We start from the raw sequence: 24,195 nt of genomic DNA, 5'->3' as shown, positions 1-24,195 counted from the left end.
AGGTATGGCTGTATGGGCTGTATAGGGACAGAGAGATCGACAATCTCATGTGGAAGTTCTCAGTATGTAGCACAACCCAGAGGTTGTCAGGCTGACACGAAAATATTTTGTTTTTGTATGAAGCTCTGTCCAAAACATTTCAGCTTGGCTGGGTTCCTTTAAACATTTAAATTTGGCAAGAGGTTTGCTTTTTCTTTTTTTAGCCCTTATATAAACTCAAAAGAGTTTGCAAAAAGAAAGCTGGTTGTCATTGATCTGGCTGTACTGAATGCTAAGCCTGCGCAACAGGAAAATTACACAATATCTCTGTGTGTGGTTGCAATTCATTCCAGGCATTCAGAGAAAAGGGGGAAATGTTTGGCCTAGTTCACATAGAAAGGTGAACCTACCTTACTGTACGAAACAATATGCAAAGAGAAACATAGTCATCCTTCCATATGATGCCTGAATTTTGCAGTGTAGATCTTCAGCCAGGTATTGTGTGCAAAGATGTATATAGTAGGGAAAGCGTGCATGAAAACGCATCTGTTAGTGAAAATAACATTAAAACGCATCGCATTAGGGGAAACGGCTTGACAAAAAAATATATGCATGCATTAGGCAAAATGGCTTGCAGAAGTGAGCTTATTTGGAGAAATTTGCACTATATTTTTTAAAAAAATAATAATATTTATTAGATATTTTATAGTTATAAAAAGAAGAAAAGTAGAGAAAAACAATACATAGATTCAACAAACAATACATCAACAATAAAAAGATACAATACAACAAAAAAACAAAAAAACAAAAACATTTAAACACACATCCAAGTTTCATATCTATATCTTTCATTTACTTATTTCCTCGACTTCCTCGCACCTCCCTTTTTTGTATTCTAGTTCAAATTAGCTGGTTCAACAAATCCTTTCCCTCTTCTTCGATTTTTGTTCTATAATTTATCCTAATACAATTTAACCTTAAATTTTCCACATTGGCACATTGAGAATTAATATTCATATAGTTCTTAATAACACTTCTGCTAAAACCATGTAACTTCATTCCAGTATTCTTCAAATTCGCACTATAAAGCTGATGAAGTTTCATGAAGACCTTGGGGGGGTGTGAGGGGGAATTACGATCTGCTGTGGAAATGTCAAATACTGAACTTAAGTGTGGAAAAACGAGAAACCGAAATTGACCCATCGCTTTCAGAGAAAACTGTGAGGAATAATGGATAGAATGTCAGACATGGACCTTGGAGAATTAGGTTTAAATTTCAACCCTGCCATTGAGTCCATAGAATGGTGCTGAAATCGAGACAGGGCTGGATGTGGGCAGCCATCTACAGAGAGCCATGAGTCATTGGGCAAGCGACTAATCTGAGAGCCAGTGTGGTGTAGTGGTTAAGAGCGGTGGACTCGTAATCTGGTGAACCGGGTTCGCTTCCCCGCTCCTCCACATGCAGCTGCTGGGTGACCTTGGGCCAGTCACACTTCTTTGAAGTCTCTCAGTCCCACTCACCTCACAGAGTGTTTGTTGTGGGGGAGGAAGGGAAAGGAGAATGTTAGCCGCTTTGAGACTCCTTAAGGGGAGTGAAAGGCGGGATATCAAATCCAAACTCTTCTCTTCTAATCTGGACTGGAGCAAGAGGCAGGCCTGAGGCAATCCCAAGGATGCAGGAAGATGCCAGAGACCAGGAAGACTGTGTTGCTTGAGGAAAGGCTCACTGGAGCAGAAATCCCTCTTATAGGACCCAAGGGGTTGAGCCTCTGCAGCTGGAGTCAGTCCAGGTCCTGATGACTGCAACCTGCAGTTCAGTGGCCCACCACATGGGGCAGCGGACCATAGATCCCAGCAGCACCTGACAGATAACTGTCCTCTCCCCAGCGTAACAGGCAGGGGTGAGCTCTACCATTTGACAAAAGCGAGGTGGCTTTCTGCAAGAAGCTTGCTATAAATAGCAGCACGTTTACAAGTTATTTAATTTTCTATTTTCCTGGAATTGGAGTGAGGAAAACGAGGGCCTGTTGCATGTTCTGCCTCAGGCATCAAATGTGTTGAGCTGCGCTGACACACAAGTTTGTCGTGAAGGTAACCCCAAATGGACGCATGAGCTCCTTGGAATGAAAGGAGGGAGGTGCAAACTAAAGAAGCAGATTTCCAGTTGTCTCCCCTAGCCATAGGGCTGCTCTTGAGTAAATGGTAGCCTCTGTGCTTATGTGGGGGATTTTGTAAACTACAGTGGTACCTTGGGTTAAGAACTTAATTCATTCTGGAGGTCTGTTCTTATCCTGAAACTGTTCTTAACCTGAGGTACCCCTTTAGCTAATGGGGCCTCCTGCTGCCACCGCCGCACGATTTCTGTTCTCATCCTGAAGCAAAGTTCTTAACCCGAGGTACTATTTCTGGGTTAGCGGAGTCTGTAACCTGAAGCGTCTGTAACTGGAAGTGCCTGTAACCCGAGGTACCACTGTAATTTCCTTCCATCCAAAGTGAGGAACATCTCACAGCAATCCAAAGATGGCATGGGCAGAAGTCATTTCCTACGGGACCGCCTCTCCTGGTATGCCCCACAGAGAAACTTACGGTCTTCAAATAAAAACATCTTGAAGGTCCCAGGCCACAGAGAGGTTAGGCTGGCCTCAACTAGAGCCAGGGCTTTTTCGGCTGTGGCTCTGATCTGGTGGAACGCTCTGTCACAAGCGTCTAGGGCCCTGTGGGACTTGACATCTTTCCGCAGGGCCTGCAAGACAGAGCTGTTCCACCAGGCCTTTGGCCAGGGCACAGCCTGACTCCCTCCTTCGGCAATCTTCACGGAGAATGGTTGCCAGTGGTTTGTTTTGAATTAATTTTATAATGAATGATTTTAGAGTGTTGTGTTGTACTGTTTTATTGTTGTTAGCCGCCCTGAGCCCGGCTTCGGCTGGGGAGGGCGGGATATAAATAAAATTTTTTATTATTATTATTATTATTATTATTATTATTATTATTATTATTTGTCTCCCCACTTCCCAATGTAAAAATAATTATCTCAGGGTAAGACCTGTATGGGACGCGGGTGGCGCTGTGGGTTAAAGCCTCAGCACCTAGGACTTGCCGATCAAAAAGGTTGGCAGTTCGAATCCCCGCGGCGGGGTGTGCTCCCGTCGCTCGGCCCCAGCGCCTGCCAACCTAGCAGTTCGAAAGCACCCCTGGGTGCAAGTAGATAAATAGGGACCGCTTACCAGCGGGAAGGTAAACGGCGTTTCCGTGTGCGGCTCTGGCTCGCCAGAAGCAGCTTGTCACGCTGGCCACGTGACCCGGAAGTGTCTTCGGACAGCGCTGGCTCCCGGCCTCTAGAGTGAGATGAGCGCACAACCCTAGAGTCTGGCAAGACTGGCCCGTACGGGCAGGGGTACCTTTACCTTTACCTTTAAGACCTGTATGCACCTCCCTCTAAACTCTGATGCGCACCTACAAAATATAGACATCATCTGTAACAAGCATGTTTGGAAAGATAATTGTGGTGTCCCAGCTTTCCCCTTCCTCCTCTGCCCTTAAATGCAGAATAATTTTCTGCAATCTTTTTTTTTCTTCCTGAAGCTTCTCTTGGGAGATGACAAGAGTCCCTTGCATTGCTGGCGCAAGGCTGGTGCCAAACGCCCCTTCGCCCATTTCCCTGCTAATGCAAAATAGTCTTGGCTTAAGGCTCCGCTGTAAATCACCGTTCTTTCGGCCATTAATCTCGAGAACACCCTGCTATATTTTATTAAGGTAATTGTACGGCTTTAAAAGGCTCTCGTAGCAGGCTTCCCAGAACTCTGCGGCAGCTTCAAAGCTTCTCTGCATTTTTGTGTCCAAATGCTAGAAGAAGATGCAGTGCTGTGCATGTTTCTGTCAGCCCCTGGAGCCACTGATATCTGCTCAAGGGCACTGCAGTCAGCCTTCTTTACAGCTGCTTCTGCATTCTGCGGCAGATTATGGCCACATATATATAAGGTTTTTCTCCGGTGGGCAGGGCATGTTGCAAGGCATCACATGAGTGTGACTAAACCCAGGCTGTTCAGCAGCCAGAGCTTGAACAGAGGGCCTGGGATATTTGTTTTTTGACTCATTCTCTCAGACTGTGCTGGAATAATCCAATAAGCATGCAGAATAGATTGAACCACATTGTTGTTGTTTAGTCGTTTAGTCATGTCCGACTCTTCATGACCCCATGGACCAGAGCACACCAGGCACTTCTGTCTTCCACTGCCTCCCGCAGTTTGGTCAAACTCATGCTGGTAGCTTCGAGAACACTGTCTAACCATCTCATCCTCTGTCGTCCCCTTCTCCTTGTGCCCTCCATCTTTCCCAACATCAGGGTCTTTTCCAGGGAGTCTTCTCTTCTCATGAAGTGGCCAAAGTCTTGGAGCCTCAGCTTCAGGATCTGTCCTTCCAGTGAGCACTCAGGGCTGATTTCCTTCAGAATGGAGAGGTTTGATCTTCTTGCAGTCCATGGGACTCTCAAGAGTCTCCTCCAGCACCATAATTCAAAAGCAGTTCCCTGACACTAGTGAACCCTGGCACAAACGAGGTGTTGGATTTTGATAACTGGGGGACAGCTCAAGTGTTGCTTTGCCCTATATGGGGGTGGTCAACAGGCAGTCCATAAGTTTGCCCTGGGCTTCCTTGGCTGCATGCTCTCCCAACATACTGTCTCAGCTTGGGAGTGTGAGGTGATCAGGAGAAGGCAGAAGACACCCTTTTCATTTCCCAGTTGGAGGGGCAGCTGTAAGGTGCAGTGCCTTCTCACAGAGCTCTGGCGCTGGGGTAGGGAGTGTTTAACCACCCTCTGTCTTTGTCTTCCTCCCAGTGATATTTTCCCAGTTAAATTACAGCCCCAAGCTACTAATAACCCTGCTCTTTGGGGGGCAGCGAGGTAACATAGGGGCTTGTATTTCGCCCGGGAAGGCTATTCACAAAAGTGGAAGTGGGGGTGCTCTAGATCAGAAAAGCTGTCTATGTGATAAAGGTAAAGGCAAAGGGACCCCTGACCATTACGTCCAGTCGTGACCAACTCTGGGGTTGCGGCTCTCATCTCGCTTTATTGGCCGGGGGAGCCGGCGTACAGCTTCCGGGTCATGTGGCCAGCATGACTAAGCCGCTTCTGGCGAACCAGAGCAGCACATGGAAACGCTGTTTACCTTCCCGCCGGAGCGGTACCTATTTATCTACTTGCACTTTGACATGCTTTTGAACTGCTAGGTTGGCAGGAGCAGGGACCGAGCAATGGGAGCTCACCCTGTCTCAGGGATTCGAACTGCCGACCTTCTGATCGGCAAGTCCTAGGCTCTGTGGTTTAACCCACAGCGCCACACAGTTCAAAAGAAGAGCACCTTTATTAAAGAGGGGGAAATATTGGGAGAGCCAACAGACCTCATTCTTTTCATTTCCCCTGACCTTGTTGGTTTTGAATACACAGGTGCTTGCCTGAGTCAAATTATCCTGTGCCAGAGGTCAGAGGCGATCAACCTGTCTTGCTATAAACCATGCTAGTTTCTTGTATGATTTCAGCCTAATCTCAGGAAAATCATCTAGAGAGGTCAGCACAGTGGCTCTGCACGTCCTTTCCCTGGCTCTCAGATGGATGTTTTAAAGCCTTCTACCTTTGGCACTCTTAATGCAAATGCCATTATCTCTCTTTTCTGATTTTCCCAGCCATTTTCAGCTGCTACGTGAAATGTACTGTGGAGGTGTCCTGTGCATCGATTAAAATGCAGCCTTCCCCTTTCAAGATTTATAAATGATCCTTTCAGTGATTCGAGAAAGGCTAGGAGAAGCAGGAAAACAGCCATTTCATAAGACATCACTTAATAATGGCTTTATTGTTATTGCTCAGATAGTCAACGTTCAACAGCTGTAATTCACGACATGTTTAGGAAGCCCCCTACCTCCCCCCACCCAAAAAAACATAATATTGGTGACATTTCCCCCTCAATTTTGTTTTGAAATATTAATCGAATTTGATCAAAATACGTGTGTGGTATTTCAGCTTATAGGTTATATCTAATGCTGTGATGTGCATAGACTTTCCCTTCCTACCCCGTGTAGCCCCTGGAGTGATTGTGTGTGTGTGTGTGTGTGTGTCTTGTGGTTGCAGATTTTGAAGGGTGCACAGAGGGTTGCTGTAGCGAAGAGAGGAAGGGAAAATCTTCTGTGCCAGCAGCAGTCTGTCTCATGCATGCAGCAGCAACAGTATTGCACTTATCGTCTTATGTTTAAATGTTTGCAGCTGCTATTAAAACAACAACAAAGGATTGACATATCCACTCCCCAAATTAGCTCTTGAAACAATGCACGTGCTTAGTTGCTTAAGTCAGAGGCAAATTGTGTCGGGTGAGTTTAATGCAGATATCAAAATCTTGAGGGGACAATGCATTATTATAACAACCTGTTGATCAGTCAGAGTCCTGCTCCGTTTGTGTTATGTACTGAGGTTCTCACCCTGGGCCAGCAGGGGGATACTGTAGATAGTTTTCACTCAGGTCCACATATGCAAATAAGGGATTGAAAGTGACGTTCAGTGATTGGATAGTTATAGAAAATGGTTACTGTTGCGTTCTAGTGGAGCTCTACATAAGCAGGCTCGCTGAACCCTTCAGTTCAGTTCTGTTCTGGCCTGTGAATAAACAAGAGCTGTGTCGTCTGATATGTTGTTGTTGTTAGTCGTTTAGTCGTGTCCGACTCTTCATGACCCCATGGTCCAGAGAACGCCAGGCACTTCTGTCTTCCACTGCCTCCCGCACTTTGGTCAAACTCATGCTGGTAGCTTCGAGAACACTGTCCCACCATCTCGTCCTCTGTTGTCCCCTTCTCCTTGCGCCCTCCATCTTTCCCAGCATCAGGGTCTTTTCCAGGGAGTCTTCTCTTCTCATGAGGTGGCCCAAGTATTGGAGCCTCAGCTTCAGGATCTGTCCTTCCAGTGAGCACTCGGGGCTGATTTCCTTCAGAATGGTTAGGTTGGATCTTCTTGCAGTCCATGGGACTCTCAAGAGTCTCCTCCAGCACCATAATTCAAAAGCATCAATTCTGATATGTTCACCCACAACGTAACAGTTTGAATGTTATATCTTTGAACGGAGGCTGCCTGACTGAAAGATCTTTTCCCAGCTACATCCTCAAACCCATTAAGATGGGATGTTTAGGGGTAGAAACCTATAAAAATCCTGACCCGCCGATGCAAAAGCAACGAAGTCCTCCAAGGGATTTGCAACAGCTCGGATATGTGCAAACTCCCAGCAGTCTCCACCTTATGGAATAAACGAAGGAAAAACAATAGGCAAGATGTTTCTGTGTGTGAAATGCTTCTTTGCAACACATTGCATTGTTAGAGGATGTGACACCTACATCAGCCTGTGAATCAATGTGTGCTTATGTGGCTAGCCATGTTGAGCCCTGGGGTAACAGCATAGCTTCTTCCAGCAATATTACAAATTGGCCTGCCAGTTATCCTGAAGCCAGTGGGATTAAACTGCCTTCATATGCAAGTACCATGGCTGTACTGGCAAGCTGGATCATGCTGAGAGAATGAAACACTCCTTTGTTGTGTGTTAAAAAAAGAAATCACACCAAAAGATAGCGTTGGAAATATGTGCATCACAGTGTAATTGTAGGCTGACCCTTCGCTCTCTCTATTCTCTGGTGATCACATTTTATATTGTGTTCGTCCTGGCTCAGGTTTGCCAACAAATGTGCTGCATAATCCCATTCCCAAGCACTGCGATATGAATCGGCTAGAAACGGCATCAATGGTTACCCATCTATTGCTTGCAGATTTAGAGGAAGAACAGCAGGCAGGCTACGAAGCCCGCTAGAAGTTGTTGCTACCACTGTGACAGGAACCCTCGTGTATCAACCGTCAGTGGCAATTCAAAATCACAAGATTTGCTCATTTGGGAGGGGACCGACCTGGCCTGCTAATCGTGCCCCACAAGGGCTGGTTCCTGAATCCCCAAACAATTCCCCACTAAGTAAGTTTATGGCTTCACTACAGGACTGGACGGGCAAAGGAAATGGGATTGTGAAGGATAAAGCTTTTGATCAAACGCGCAAGTGCCGGCAACGTTAGCAAAGGGAATAGAGAAAATTGCTAGCAGAGTAAATAGCTTTTTGTATAAATGTTCTCCTTATTCAAATTTCCCCCAGTGTATTTTTTTTTTTCCTTTTAAGGCCCGTAGAGTGAATTTTCTTTAGAAAACATTGATTATCTGATACCCTCACACAGTTCCCCGTGACTTTACAAACACACACACAAAATTGCAGAGAAGAGCAAAGTCACTGTGTCACATTTGCACCAACCACACATTTGCAGTTCTTAGCGGTTTCTTTCCTTGCACCCAACAGATGGTTCTCAGTGTCAGCTCTTGAAGGAAGAGGAGGAGAAGAAGGGTCTAGACTGGTGGGAAGTGGGAAACTGGGGAGGGGGCACCGCAGTACAACAGTAGGCATGTGGTCTTACGTTCTTCGCACAGCACGTAAGCCCCACACGCTCAATTTGAGGGGATTTTCTGTTCCCTCGTAGCAGCCTCTTGTACATTCATCGTGGGAGGTCTGCGTTCAGAAATTGCTTTCCATGCACAGATTATCCCTCGCTCAATTGGGGCGGTAATTTTTTTTCTCCCCAGTTAAACATGTGAGAAGAACCGAGAAACTTGAGAGAGTCACATTTCTGGCCTGAAACAAAGAGGCAGAAAGGAAGGTATGGAGTAAAAGACGGGAGCGAACTCTTCCACCTCAATTACCGTATTTTTTGCTCTATAGGATGCACCCAACCATAGGACGCACCTTGTTTTAGAGGGGAATAACAAGAAAAAAAATTCTCCCCCTCTCTGCTCAGCACCCCTTCAGTGAAGCGGCAGGAGAAACGGAGCGCCTTCCATTTCTCCACCTGCTTGGCTGAAGGGGCGCTGCGCAGCTCTCCCTCTCTGCTGAAGCCAGGAGAGTCTTGTTCTCCAGGCTTCAGCGAAAGGAACCCGAAGCCTCTGGAGCACAGAGGGAGCGCTCCCTCTGCGCTTCGGAGGCTTCGCGTTGCTATCGCTGAAGCCAAGGAGCCTGCATTCGCTCCATAGGACACACACACATTTCCCCTTAACTTTTGGAGGGGGGGAAGTGTGTCCTATAGAGCGAAAAATACGGTAATTAGCTAGCGTGTTTCTTCACTGCCCAACTCCTGGTTTGTAGGGAAAGGGATAAGCACCCCAAAAGATTTTGCTGCTGGTGAGTTTCATTGACGGTGGAGGCCTGGGCCTTTGTTAACAGGCAGCCAGACCCAAAATGGACAGTTGCCAGGGGAAATGGACCGTTCAAAAAAGGACGTTTGTGCGTTTTCAAAAATTCGAGCCATGCAAAAGTTCAGTTCTGTTTGGTGATGTAAAAACGATGTGGAAAATACCCCTAGAACCTCAGGCCCTGATCAAGCATGCCCATTTCTCTGCCCTCCCTGGTTAACCCTTCCTTTGGGACGCGCGTGGCACTGTGGGTTAAACCACAGAGCCCCGATCAGAAGGTCAGCGGTTCAAATCCCCATGACGGGGTGAGCTGCTGTTGCTCGGTCCCTGCTTCTGCCAACCTAGATTTTTGAAAGCACGTCAAAGTGCAAGTAGATAAATAGGTACCACTCTGGCGGGAAGGTAAACGGCGTTTCCGTGCACTGCTCTGGTTCGCCAGAAGCGGCTTAGTCATGCTGGCCACATGACCCGGAAGCTGTACGCCGGCTCCCTCGGCCAATAAAGCGAGATGAGCGCCGCAACCCCAGAGTCGTCCGCAACTGGACCTAATGGTCAGGAGTCCCTTTACCTTTAACCCTTTCCTGGCAAGTCATGTGAAGCTACTACCACTGTTCAGATAAGGGTGGCAATGCCAAGAGTATCCAGTGCAACATGGAGGGAATGCATGGGTATGTTGTAGTGGCCTTTGCATGCAAATCATAATATCCCAATTAAAGGTAAAGGGTCCCCTGACCATTAAGTCCAGTTGCGGACGACTCTGGGGTTGCGGCGCTCGTCTCACTTTACTGGCCGAGGGAGCCGGCGTTTGTCCGCAGACAGCTTCCAGGTCATGAGCAGTGCACGGAAACACCATTTACCTTCCCGCCAGAGTGGTACCTATTTATCTACTTGCACTTTGATGTGCTTTCGAACTGCTAGGTTGGCAGGAGCAGGGACTGAGCAACGGGAGCTTATCCCGTCGTGGGGATTCGAACTGCCGACCTTCTGATTGGTAAGCCCTAGGCTCTGTGGTTTAGACCACAGCACTGCCCGAGCCCCAATATCCCAATTAGGCAGTTCTAATATTTCCTTTAAAAAAGCTCAGGTGAAGAGCACAGAGCAATCTAAGTTTTTTGTCAATCTATACCAAATATTTCAAGATTCTGGATGGATAGAATCTAATTTTGCATGTGAAGTCTCCCAAGTTTTGCCTGTTAACTTAGCATTCTTTTAGAAGGAGTCATTTGCTCACAATCTGTCTTTGCGTGTGATTTGAGTATCCTCCAGCATTCCTCTGCCAGATTTTGGTCCATCTTGGGGTGCGTGTGTGTGTGTGTGTGTGTGTGTGTTCGTTCATGTTCCCACCACTGCTTTCATTTTCTTCTCTACTTCAGAGTTCTGTCTTCGTTTCGTTTTTAATACAAAACCAGATTTGTCCTCAAAGCAACTCGGTGATGTAGGATGCTGTAATTCCTGTTTTTAAGTTGGGGAAATGAGGCAGCAAGTGACTTGCCCCGTCAACCGGCTTTTCTATAGCTCAGCAGGGAACTCGGATCTCAGGCCAAGCCCTCAATCCACAGGGCTACTCTGTAATTTTCTCTTTGTTTATTTCTTCCTCTGAATATGTGCTTTAAGAATTAATTCCTGGAGTGCAAGCCTTTGGCATTTCGCAAATTCCAGTGCGGCGGGATGCATTTCATATCTGCTAAATTATTCCTTCGTGTGCCATGCGCCGGCAAGTCCCCCTGAAATGCAGGCTTTCCTGTGATGTGGGAAGACGAAAATTGCCCACCCAGCTTCTCAAACCACATGGCTGCAGTCATGACCTTCCATGAAGACAGCAGGCTCCTGTCAGCTGGAATGTCCAGCAAAGGTCTTGTGCTTGTCTGCCACAGAACAGATCCAATCGAGATATGACTGGCACTGCAGTAAGCAGCTGGGGCACAACACACCAAAACTCTTGCTCAGTATATTACACTGAAGGCAAGGACACTATGTTCCACAGGGAGAGGGGGTGAAATCCAGCCAAGAGGAGGCTTTTCCCTGCTGGATATATTATGAGGCATCTTGTCTTTGTTGGCTGAAGGAATGGATGACATTAGAAAATCCACATATTCTAGATCTAGAAGGTCAGGATAGTATTTTTGGTTGGCACGCTTATTTATGGTATGAAAAGGTGAAAGTTCATAAAAGATTTACAAATCATATAATTGGGGGCGGGAATTATAGAGTATGAATAAATGAGTAAATTAAGTTAATTTGGATATACAGAAGATATTAAAAACAAATTTAAGGAACCGCAGAAAGAGGGAGAAAGAAGCCAAGTTTTGAAATGTCAAAATGATTGTAAAATTAGTGAAATGTATAAACTTGAAAAGTATGAATGAATAAAAATCACTGATAACACTAAAAAAGAGGGGGAAATCCAGCCCAAGTTAAGCACTGTTTACTATAATAGGAACATTAGGCATGAACACTATTCTCTATTAGGCACTATTCACTATTAGGCATGAACACTATGGAAGTAATAGTGCCACTGTATTCTGCTCTGGTCAGACCTCACCTGGAGTACTGTGTCCAGTTCTGGGCACCACAGTTCAAGAAGGACACTGACAAACTGGAACATGTCCAGAGGAGGGCAACCAAAATGGTCAAAGGCCTAGAAACGATGCCTTATGAGGAACGGCTAAGGGAGCTGGGCATGTTTAGCCTGGAGAAGAGGAGGTTAAGGGGTGATACGATAGCCATGTTCAAATATATAAAAGGATGTCACATAGAGGAGGGAGAAAGGTTGTTTTCTGCTGCTCCAGAGAAGCGGACTCGGAGCAATGGATCCAAACTACAAGAAAGACATTAGGAAGAACTTCCTGACAGTAAGAGCTGTTCGACAGTGGAATTTGCTGCCAAGGAGTGTGGTGGAGTCTCCTTCTTTGGAGGTCTTTAAGCAGAGGCTTGACAACCATATGTCAGGAGTGCTCTGATGGTGTTTCCTGCTTGGCAGGGGGTTCGACTCGATGGCCCTTGTGGTCTCTTCCAACTCTATGATTCTATGATCCCTCTTCCATTAAAACAGAAAATTGCTAACTTTGGGTAGATCATGTTCCTTCTGCTGATCCTATCTATCCTCTTGGATCCAATGAGGTCACAAGGCTGAAAATCACTATGTGTTTTTAATGTATAACTGGCACATCAGGCACCCTCTTGAGCTCCCCCATCTTCCCCTTACTCAGTAATGCTGTCTTTTCAGCTCTTGATCCAGATGTTTCCATCTGGGTCTCTTGGTTCTGAAGTGGGATGAGAAATCTGAACTCACTTTTAAAATAATGACTTCCTGCAAATGTTATAGAGCTTCAACTTTTTTGTTGGGTTTTGTTGGGTTTTAAAAAACAACAACACCATACACACTGTGTTCTGATTCCAGTTGCAACTAAGCTGGAATTACTTATCGTAAGGGACTTTTTGCATTCTGCAACATCTCCCGGAGAAAACTTTGTAAGGCACTGGTTGTTGTTGTTGTTTAGTCGTTTAGTCGTGTCCAACTCTTCGTGACCCCATGGACCAGAGCACTCCAGGCACTCCTGTCTTCCACTGCCTCCCACAGTTTGGTCAAACTCATGCTGGTAGCTTTGAGAACACTGTCCAACCATCTCGTCCTCTGTCGTCCCCTTCTCCTTGTGCCCTCCATCTTTCCCATCATCAGGGTCTTTTCCAGGGAGTCTTCTCTTCTCATGAGGTGGCCAAAGTATTGGGGGTCTCAGCTTCAGGATCTGTCCTTCCAGTGAGCACTCAGGGCTGATTTCCTTCAGAATGGATCGGTTTGATCTTCTTGCAGTCCATGGGACTCTCAAGAGTCTCCTCCAGCACCATAATTCAAAAGCATCAATTCTTCGGCGATCAGCCTTCTTTATGGTCCCGCTTTCACTTCCATACATCACTACTGGGGAAACCATAGCTTTTACTGATATGCAGGGCTTTATTTCAAACGCAACTCACGAGAACTCAATTCCGGCACCTCTCAGGTGGGCACCATTGCCGTTCTAAGGGAAGGAGGGAGGTGTTTATGGTGAGTTCTTTTTCTAGAAAAATAGCACTGGAGGTATGGAAACTGTGGGCCTCCAGATATTGCTAGACTACAGTTTCCCTCATCCCTTATCACTGGCCATGCTTACTGGGGTGGATGGGATTTGGAGTTCAGCAAGACATGGAGGATCACAGGTTGGTCTCAGATGCTGATATGCTATGAAGTAATATGACTGCATTTGCTCCAAGTTCTAGAGCCCAGGTGAGGGATGGGAATCACAGCTATGTGCTATTTTCTTTCTTTATTGGTTTATAAACGATACATACAAAAAACCATAAAAGGTAACTCATAAACAAAAAGAAGAAAAAAGTGCAACACCAAAACACAAAATTATTACAAACTGAACACTGTCTCTATCAACTTCCGACCTCCTTGTTTCCTTATTACTTGCATCTATCTATCTATAAACTTAGTCTGTATTAAATGTTATTTGTGTTCTTTTTGCCTCATGTCATTCCGAGAGTTAGTCAAAGCGTACTAAAGTTTTAATATGGGGACAATGTTCTTTTAGATATTGTCCATTCCTTATTGAACTTTTGGGTTGACCGATCCCTTATCTTCTCTGTCATACTGGCTAATGCCATATATTCAAATAATTTGACCTGCCACCCCTCTTTTGTTGGTGTTTTTTCTCCTTTCCACCCCTTGGCAGTCAGCATTCTCGCTGCTTCTGTTGTGTACATAGAAAACCTTCCTTTCTCTCTTGGAATGTCTGATGCCATAATGCCTAAAAGGAATGTTTCAGGATTTTTAGTAAATGTTAATTTGGGAAAAAAATAATTCATTATATATCAGTTCCCAAAAGCTCTTTAATTTTTTACAACCCCACCACATGCGGTACGCTGTATGCTATTTTCAAATGAACCCTGGTACATAACTAGGGTTGTCTTAAGGCCACTGGGACGCGGGTGGTGCTGTGGGTAAAACCTCAGCGCCTAGGACTTGCCGATCGCATGGTCGGAGGTTCGAATCCCCGTGGGGGGTGCGCTCCCGTCGTTCGGTCCCAGCGCCTGCCAACCTAGCAGTTCGAAAGCACCTCCGGGTGCAAGTAGATAAATAGGAACCGCTTACTAGCGGGAAGGTAAACGGTGTTTCCGTGTGCGGCTCTGGCTCGCCAGATGCAGCTTGTCACGCTGGCCACGTGACCCGGAAGTGTCTGCGGACAGCGCTGGCTCCCGGCCTATAGAGTGAGATGAGCGCACAACCCTAGAGTCTGGCAAGACTGGCCCGTACGGGCAGGGGTACCTTTACCTTTACCTAAGGCCACTGCAAAAATATGGTTGCTTGTATATGGAAATTCACTGCCATGTCATTGTATATGTGAAGAAGTTATTAAAATCATAGAATTGTGAAGATGGAAGGGGCCCTGAGGGTCATGTAGGGTCCCTTTTAGAGGGTCCCTTTTAGTGCAGAGAGTCCCTTTTAGTGCAGGAATCCCTGTCCCTGTGGTTCAGTAATTGTTTCTCTATCAGGGTGGCAACCTGTTGTTTTGGGTGCTACTTTCTAAAATCTTATTCCTTGAACAGAACTTGAGCGTTGGTGCCATCAGGCACTATCGAGGAAGCAGCAGCAAACGGTACAACAAACTTTAACGGCTAAAATTTGATCTCCCCAAATTCCAAAGCAAACCAGTCTTGTCCGCAGTTCCCAGATCCATGTAATTATCCTTTGGGTTTTGCACCTGTCTGAATTTTGCACTTCGCTTCTCAGCTCAAAATGCAAAAAGGGCATTTGAAATGCATGTTATAGGATAAGGTGCATTAAGAAAGGCACACATAATGATGAAATGCTCGTGTAAAATGCATTTTGTGACGAAAGGTGCATTTTAGAGACTAGTTTTCTTGTGGGTGTTTTTAAAATTATGATTAATGTGAAAACAGGACGGATAGACTTCATGCTAAATGGACACAGACTGGAGATAGACAGATCCACACACCCCCTTCTGAAATGACACTGACCATTTTTTACTAGTGGCACTCTCTTCCTGACTTCCTCCTGCAGGAGATGAGTGTAGATTCCAAGAAATTTGCACTAATAATAATAATAATAATAATAATAATAATAATTTATTATTTATACCCCGCCCATCTGGCTGGGCTTCCCCAGCCACTCTGGGCGGCTTCCAAAAAAAATATTAAAATACTGTACTACATCAAACATTAAAAGCCTCCCTAAATAGGGCCGCCTTCAGATGTCTTCTAAAAGTCTGGTAGTTGTTGTTCTCTTTGACATCTGGTGGGAGGGCGTTCAACGGGGCGGGTGCCACTACCGAGAAGGCCCTCTGCCTGGTTCCCTGTAACTTGGCTTCTCGCAGTGAGGGAACCGCCAGAAGGCCCTCGGCGCTGGACCTCAGTGTCTGGACAGAACGATGGGGGTGGAGATGCTCCTTCAGATATACTGGACCGAGGCCATTTAGGGCTTTAAAGGTCAGCACCAACACTTTGAATTGTGCTCGGAAACGTATTGGGAGCCAATGTAGGTCTTTCAAGACCGGTATGTAGGTCTTTCAAGCAGAGCAGTACAAAAGTAGCAGCTGCCCTAGCATGGAGGGCGAGTTGTGATGTTACTGGTGCTGGCCATGCAGCAGGGTGAAATAATCTGTTTTGGGATACACCACGAGGGGCAAGGGGGAGGAATTGGTGACTAAATACAGCAGCAAGACTTAGGAAAGCCTTGGCCCTAGCGTTTGGGCTGTGCTTCAGGTAGCATGATGCTTTTGGCTGGCACTGGCTGCATCCCTGAAAGCCCGGCTGCTACAGAGCTGCAGTATCAGTTCTTTTTGCTCCAGCTGCTGGAGCCGTTCCTTTTCCAGAGACATACTTAGCTGGTGCCTCTTCCAGCAGCAGAGCCTCTTACGTATTTCTGCACAGCAATTCATGTCTAGTTTTCCTTGTGGCAAGTACATCTGTAGTTTTAATAATTGCTTGTAATTCCTGAATGTTATATCACCACATTGCTTGCGAGGCAAATTGTTTGTGCAATGCTTGTCAGGCACATATTCATGGTTTCACTTCATTGGCCTTACAAATTGTCGGCTGATTGTTTGTTTTTTGTTTGTGTTTCGACTTGTGTGAGAGACACCGAACAGCAGAATACATTTTTTCCTAGAATGGTAGGAGTGGCTCCACTCATGTTGCTTAGCCTAAGAGAGCATAGGGCAAAAAAAATCAGTGGTTCTGCTCTTTGTCTTCAATCTTGGAGATGTTTGAGGTTCAGCAACTTGAGATGGAGTCATCTTTGGCTCTGTTGACACATCCAAATTCTTTTTTAAAAAAATTATTTTATTTTCAATGCAAAATCATAACATCATAACAAAAATTAGAAACATTGAATCCAAAATAATACTATACAAACAAGAAAGAACAACAGAACACACACACACAAAAACCAAAACAAAACAAAAAAGCATACATCTACAAATAAAACCATATCATCGTTCTAATCTAGTCATTACATACATATACTTCCTTCCTTTGTTCTAAGACCTCAAAATTTTACTCTTACTGTATTGTTGTGTCTAATGTAGATTTCTACCATCTTTGTACTTTTTTACACCATTTTTCTTTTTCTTTAACCCTGTAAAGCATCATTCATTACATACTGATATGCTTACTCCAGAACAATGTTTTTTTCATATACTCTTTAGCACATCCCCATTCTTTTAATAATTTCTGGTCCGATTGTCCCTTTATGAATGCTGTGAGTCTTGCCAGATTCATATATTCACAAAATTTAATTTGCCATTCTTTCATTGATGGTATTTTTATCCCTTTCCAATTTTTTGCTATAAGCATCCTGGCAGCTGTCGTTGCATAAAGGAATACTTTCCTTTGATTGTCGGGAATATCGTTTGTAATTATACCTAAAAGGAATGCCTCTGTTTTTTTACTGAAAGATATTTTAAACATCTTTTTGATTTCTTCAAAAAATTCAATACAGAATTGTTTAATAGGTCGGCATTCCCACCACATGTGACACATCCAAATTCATCACCTGACGGCTTCAGTTAATGACTTGCATGTGCGAAAAGCCGTCACAAATTAGACATCACAGATAGATTCTTCTGTGCAGACAGTCCTCGCATTTAGGACCAAGCTAGATATGGTGGTCTCAGTTGCTTATGCTTTCAAATGGATCTATGCCAGTCATGTTGCAAGAGAGGGGAATGCTTTGAAAACAGTGAAAGGAGATCTGGGAAGGAATGCAGAGACTTCCCCTGGCTTGTGGCAAACGTCCCCCAAAGCTACTTCCTCGTGAGCCCTTTCCCTTTCAATCCAACACTTAAGCAGCTGCCGGAAGTCAAGCATCAGTCATCTCTCATCCCGAATCCCTTTGCACTGTTAAAAACGAAACTGCCTTACCTTGCTCTTTCTACGTGAGTCAGGCCATTCTGCGTCGAAACAGCCAGAACTACTGCCCTTAGCTGTAAGCCATCAAGTGCCAAGAGAACAAGTGGTAGACAGTGGTACCTTGGTTCTCAAATTTAATCTGTTCCGAAAGTCCGTTCCAAAACCAAAGCGTTCCAAAACCAAGGCACGCTTTCCCATAGAAAATAATGTAAAATGGATTAATCCATTCCAGACTTTTGAAAACAGTAATTTAACATGAATTGTACTATCTAAGGAGACCGTTGATCCATAAAATGAAAGCAATAATCAATGTTCTGTATTATAAAATAAATAAGATAGTACAGTCGTACAACGGGTTACAGATGCGTCAGGTTACGTTTTTTCGGGTTGCAGACCGCCAAAACCCGGAAGTACCAGAACGGGTTATTTCCAGGTTTCGGCGGTCGCCATGCGCAGAAGCACCGGATCACAACCTGTGCGTGCGCTGATGTGCTGCTGCAGGTTGCGGACGCTGCGGGTTGCGAATGAGCATCCCGCACGGATCGCAATCACAGCCTGAGCGTCCACTGTACAGTGGTACAGACGCTTCAGGTTACAGACTCCTCTAACCCAGAAATAGTACCTCGGGTTAAGAACTTTGCTTCAGGATGAGAACAGAAATCATGCGGTGGTGGCAGCGGGAGGCCCCATTAGCTAAAGTGGTACCTCAGGTTAAGAACAGTTTCAGGCTAAGAACGGACCTCCAGAACGAATTAAGTTCTTAACCCGAGGTACCACTGTACTGTAGATGATAAAAATTAAAATTATTTTTCCCCCTCTTACCTTCACTGATGATAGTCATTGTTTGGATGGGGGGCTTTTATCCATTTCCACAGTCGCAATCAATCAATCAGTAGCTGAACTGGGTTCCACACAGTCACAAAAACAATTTAACCCAAAAAGCCTCAAAATCACAGAATAAATAGCAAAAACAAAAGCGCCAAACTTAATCCGTTCCAGAAGTCCATTAGACTTCTGAAATGTTCAAAATCCAAGGCACAGCTTTTAATTAGAGCAGGCACCCCAGAAACAATAGCCGACAGCCGCATCGTACGTTCAACTTCCGGGTTTTCGGCGTTTGGGAACCAAGGCGTTTGAGAACCAAGGTACTACTGTACATACATACGTGTGTGAAATTAGACTTTTTGAAAATGTGGGACAATGCACACATTGGAAGGAAACATATTATGGAACATGTTAACCGCAAAAGAACCATGCATTGAAAACGTGCTGAAACTGAAATGTGCTGAAGTTTTATATCCAAAACTTTTATTTGATTGTTATCCGAGAAGATGCAGTTTCCTTTTGTATACAGGTTTTTCTTTTTACCTTGACTTTTTTCTTTTCTTTTTCTTCTGTGTTTCTGTTGTGAATGATTCTTTATGTCTGTATTTTAAACCGATAAAGATTATTATAAAAGAAAGAAAGAAAAGGTGCTGAAACTATATATTCTGCATATGTATACAGTGGTACCTTGGGTTAAGTACTTAATTCGTTCCAGAGGTCCATTCTTAACCTGAAACTGTTCTTAACCTGAAGCACCACTTTAGCTAATGGGGCCTCCTGCTGCCACCGTGCCGCCGGAGCACGATTTCTGTTCTCATCCTGAAGCAAAGTTCTTAACCTGAAGCACTATTTCTGGGTTAGCGGAGTCTGTAACCTGAAGCGTATGTAACCTGAGGTACCACTGTATATGTTCTCCCCCCTTTTTAAAAAAATGCCTTTTGAAAACAACTTCCCAAGGAGATGTACAATGAAATCCAGATTGTGATAGAGACCTAGCACCGTTCACAATACTCTCTGGACCGATATTTTAACATGTTTCAAAGAACCTAAAGAAAAATCTCCCACACTAAAAGGCTCGGCTCACAGAAATAATTTTCATAAATACCTGATACCCATTTGTGGGGTTCTGCATCTCCTTAGTGTTGTCCGGCTTTTATATTAATACCTAGGTGATTATGATGACACACATCATTCCATAAATCACTTTGAATTCATTTGGAGCCCAGGTTGAAAGCGGGTCATTTGGGTCGTCGCATCTGCTGAGAAGCCCGCCAGATGATGGCATGCGGAGTGTGCCAAATGGATGTTGTGTTAATGGTGACTAATGATGGTCATTGTTGAAAGTTACAAAGATAATACCTGTGTCCGTGGTTGCTAATGAATTATAGCCATTATGAAGACACTACTGACAATGTTTCAACAGCAATCAGAATTATCTAGTTCTACTCCTTCCCCCCCCCCTCCCTTTCATTTTCCCTAAAAGCAGATTATTTGGTAGAGATGAAAGAAGAGCTCCTATGATATACATATCTTCCATTGTGTGCTCATGAATATTAGCGGAAGTTGGCCCTGGTTATGAATAGCCTAAAAAAAAATGCTTTCTTGAGCTTGCATATCTTATGAAAAGTGTGTCGTTGCTGGTTGGTGATGCAGAATTTTAGAGTAACAACAAAATATTTCTCATTCCAGTCGATTTCCCAGCTTTAGAGGATGACATTTCAATCAACGGGGAAGACTTTGGAGAAGACGCTGAAGATGGTGAGTATGAGATATTGTGGGTTGCATAACGCTTCAGGTTACAGACGTTTCAGGTTACAGACTCCGCCAATCCAGAAATAGTACCTCGGGTTAAGAACTTTGCTTCAGGATGAGAACAGAAATCGCGCGGCGGCAGCAGGAGGCCCCATTAGCTAAAGTGGTGCTTCAGGTTAGCAACAGTTTCAGTTTAAGAACGGACCTCCAGAACTAATTAAGTTATTAACCAGAGGTACCACTGTATTTTAAAAGCAATGTGCCTTATGCCGCTCCAGGAAAAGTACAGTGGTACCTTGGTTCTCAAACTTAATCCGTTCTGGAAGTCCGTTCCAAAAACAAAGTGTTCCAAAACCAAGGCGCGCTTTCCCATAGAAAGCAATGCAAAACAGATTAATCTGTTCCAGACTTTTAAAAACAACCCCTAAAACTGCAATTTAACGTGAATTTTACTATATAACAAGACCACTGATCCATAAAATGAAAGCAATACTCAATGTACTGTAATATTAAATAAATAAGACAGTATTGTAGATGATTAAAAAAAAAATTCTTACCTGCACTGATGATCCATTTCCACAGTCACACAAACAATCAATCAGTAGCCGAACTGGGTTCCACACAGTCACAAAAACAAATTAACCAAAAAAGCCTCAAAAACCAAAACTCAAAATAAATAGGAAAAACAAAAGCGCCAAATTTAATCCATTCCAGAAATCCATTTGACTTCTGAAATGTTCGAAAACCAAGGCATGGCTTCTGATTGTTGCAGGTGCCCCGGAAAACATTTGAAAACCGAAACACTTACTTCTGGGTTTTCGGCATTTGGGAACCAAGCCATTTGAGAACCAAGGTACCACTGTATCTCAGAGATACAGTGGAATCTCAAGTTCTGGGCTAAATACGTTTTATCAAAGATGCTCAGCCACAAGTTGAAACCAATGACTGCTAGTCATGATGGCTACATAGTATTGACGTCCAATATGCCTCTGGGCACCAGTTACTGAAGAACAATAGAAGGAGAAGGCTCTTTCATTATTATTTTTTTATAATATTTTATTAAGATTTTCACAAAATAACCGAAAAAACACACAAAAAAGAAAAAATACAAAAATACGAAAAAATAAAATAAAAACAATTAAGAACAATTCCATCTTTCAGAACATATCTTACATTTGCTTGTTTCTCGGATTTCCCCACACCTCCCCTCATTGTATTCCCATTCAATTGTTTGTTCAGCAAATCCTTTCCCTCTTTACCTTTATCTTAATTTTGATCTTAGTAAATTTTAGCTTTATCTTCCCATCTGTTAACATTCCATTTTTACATATTCTTTCAAACATTATTGCTAAAAACCCCTTAACCTCAATCCAAACATCATTCTATCATTCATTAATTTTGCAATGTTTCTGTAAATAATCTTTAAATTTCTTCCAATCTTCTTCCACCAACTCTTCTCCCCGGTCTCGGATTCTGCCAGTCATTTCTGCTAATTCCATATAGTCCATCATCTTCATCTGCCATTCTTCCAGAGTGGGAAATTCTTGAGCCTTCCAGGAGAAGGCTCTTTCAGGCCCTGCTTCTAGGCTTCCTGTTGGGTTTCCAAGGGGTTGCTCGAGAGCAAGCAGGCAAAGACCTCCCTGCTTGGCTGTGAAGCCTTGCTTTTGGTGCAAAATAAACTTTTTCTGTCCAGAGGGCCACTCTCCCGTGGCTGACTCATTCTGTGAGTGGGCGGGGATTAAACTTTCTCCAGAAAAGTCCTTTCTTGACGTCCAGTCTGCGCCTCCCCTCTCGGCGCGAAACCTTACTGCGCAAGGAGGGCGTGGGTAACGGTGGACCTCTCCCCTCCCCGCCTTGCCCAGGCAAGGTGTCCTGGCACCGCCTCGCCTCCTCCGAGCCCTGAAGCTCCTCTCCACTGGAGGCGCTGCTTTCTATTATCTTTGGGGGCTCTCTGTAATCCATCCGGCAAGTCCCCTCCCCCATGTGAAATGAAGACACTGGACACGTTATTTAAGGTTAATGGGCATAAAAAGGCCACACCTTTATTGATTACAGAATTGAAAGGTATTGGCCTTAGGCATTGGCTCCTATCGACTACCCGGCATGGAGACCGGGAAGGGTTATCCACAAGTCGTGGGAGTCCTGTTGAAGTACGCCAACTAGGATCCCACGCGTGTCACCGCTCTGGGGCGTGCCGGAGGCCCTTATCTCCCTAGGTTTCGGACAAGGCAACGCCCCCCGGAGACCTCTACCGGACTACCCTTTTCCTTGGGGGAAGGTGATGGCGCTTCCTTCCCCCCCATTCATTTGCATAACAATTAACCCCTGCCAATGCCTAACCGCCAATACCGCGGAAGTTGTGACGTTTGCTACGAGGTAGGCGAAAAAACCAAAAAGCTGGAAGTGCGCCAAATTGGAAAAATTCCTACCAGGCCCCTTGCGGCGACCAACCGGAGTCCATAGCAAGGTCATGGCTAGCTAAGCCTAAGGGTGGGTGGGATGGGAAAATCGCTCAGCTGGAAAGGGGAAAGAGGGCGGTCCCCGGACGTGCCTGGCCTTAAGTAGGCTAGGCCACGCCTCCCCTGCCCGCTGATTGGTGGGCTGGGTCGAAGGCACGCCTGGGGATTCCCTGGATCTCGCAGGGGCAAAAGGCCAGCCCCCGCGTGTGTGGGAGGGGTTAACCCGCAACTCCCTCTCCTCCCGAGCTCGGAAATGGCTTTCCTCTCTCCCTCCTGAACCGGTGGCAGTTGCCTGACACTTCCCAAAGGCTGCCCAGTGGAATTAATAGGTCGGCTTTGGAATGAATTCATTGGCAAAAAAAACCCCACTCTTTAAGCTGAATAATCAACAGGATTCAACCCCACCCTAATGCCCATCAGCTGATACCATGGGTGCCATCAGGGAATGGGCAACTGGGCGTGGTGTGGGGAAAATAGCCTTGCAGACCAACTTGGACCACCCTTCCCACCATCCCAGTACGTTTCTGAGCGCCATTAAAAGTGTTGGTGCCTCGGGCCAGAATACCTGAAGGAGTGTCTCCACTCCCATCATTCAGCCCAGACTCTGAGGTCCAGCTCTGAGGGCCTTCTGGCAGTTCCCTCACTGCGAGATGTGAGCTTACAGGGAAACAGACAGAGGGCCTTCTCGGTGGTGGCACCCACCCTGTGGAAAGCCCTCCCATCAGATGTCAAGGAAATAAACAACTACAGTGGTACCTTGGTTTAAGAACAGCTTAGTTTATGAACAACTTGGATTAAGAACTCTGCAAACCCGGAAGTAGGTGTTTTGGTGTGTGAACTTTGCCTTGGAGGCAGAATATGTTCCGCTTCCTGTTGAGTGTGTTCCATTTGTAAATTGAGTCCCCCGCTGCTATGGGAAAGCACGCCTTGGTTTAAGAATGCTTTCATTTAAAAACAGACTTCTGGAACGGATTAGGTTCATAAACCAAGGCACCACTGTATCTGACTTTTAGAAGACATCTGAAGGCAGCCCTGTTTAGGGAAGTGTTTAATGTTTGATGTTTTGTCGTGTTTTTAATATTCTGTTGGGAGCTGCCCAGAGTGGCTGGGGAAACCCAGCCAGATGGGCGCGATATAAATATTATTATTAGTAGTAGTAGTAGTAGTAGTAGTAGTAGTATTAGATTGGCCCACAGGCCAGAGATCCCCTGCCGCTGCTTTAAAAGTATGAACAGTACATGTGGAGTATATGAAAATAATGTCAGAAGGCATTTCAGTCTGCAAGTAATTCCCGGGATGTCTAGGAGGGTGAGACTCGTGGGCTTGAGCAAAGGTCATTTAAATTAAAGGTCACACCATTAAAGAGGATTGAGATGTAGTAAAAATCTTCAAATGTTACGAGGCTTCATTTCACGTTTAGAAATATTTGAGCCTTTCTTTTCTTTCTTTTCTTTTCTTTTCTTTTTTTGCTTTCTGTATCCAGTTCACCATTTTTCATTATGTGGAGTGGCCAGTTGTTTAAA

At 44.9% G+C, this 24,195-nt stretch overlaps 1 protein-coding gene across 2 annotated transcripts in view; it reads left to right on the top strand.

Moving 5' to 3' along the window:
• NRP2 (neuropilin 2) overlaps window positions 1–24,195 on the top strand; it is a 251,730-nt gene that overhangs the window by 220,766 nt on the left and 6,769 nt on the right. The window contains exon 16 of one of the 2 annotated variants that reach the window (XM_083401222.1): window positions 20,151–20,219. The exons of the other annotated variant lie outside the window; for it this stretch is intronic. Within the exon in view, the coding sequence (XP_083257348.1) occupies window positions 20,151–20,219 (69 nt within the window). The remainder of the gene's footprint in view (window positions 1–20,150; window positions 20,220–24,195) is intronic. 2 annotated transcript variants of the gene reach the window in all.

The sequence above is a fragment of the Podarcis tiliguerta genome (assembly GCF_965153285.1).
Source record: "Podarcis tiliguerta genome assembly, chromosome: 1".
Lineage (NCBI taxonomy): Eukaryota > Metazoa > Chordata > Lepidosauria > Squamata > Lacertidae > Podarcis > Podarcis tiliguerta.
Note: the sequence above shows the minus strand (reverse complement) of the source record. Positions and strands in the feature narration are given on the sequence as shown.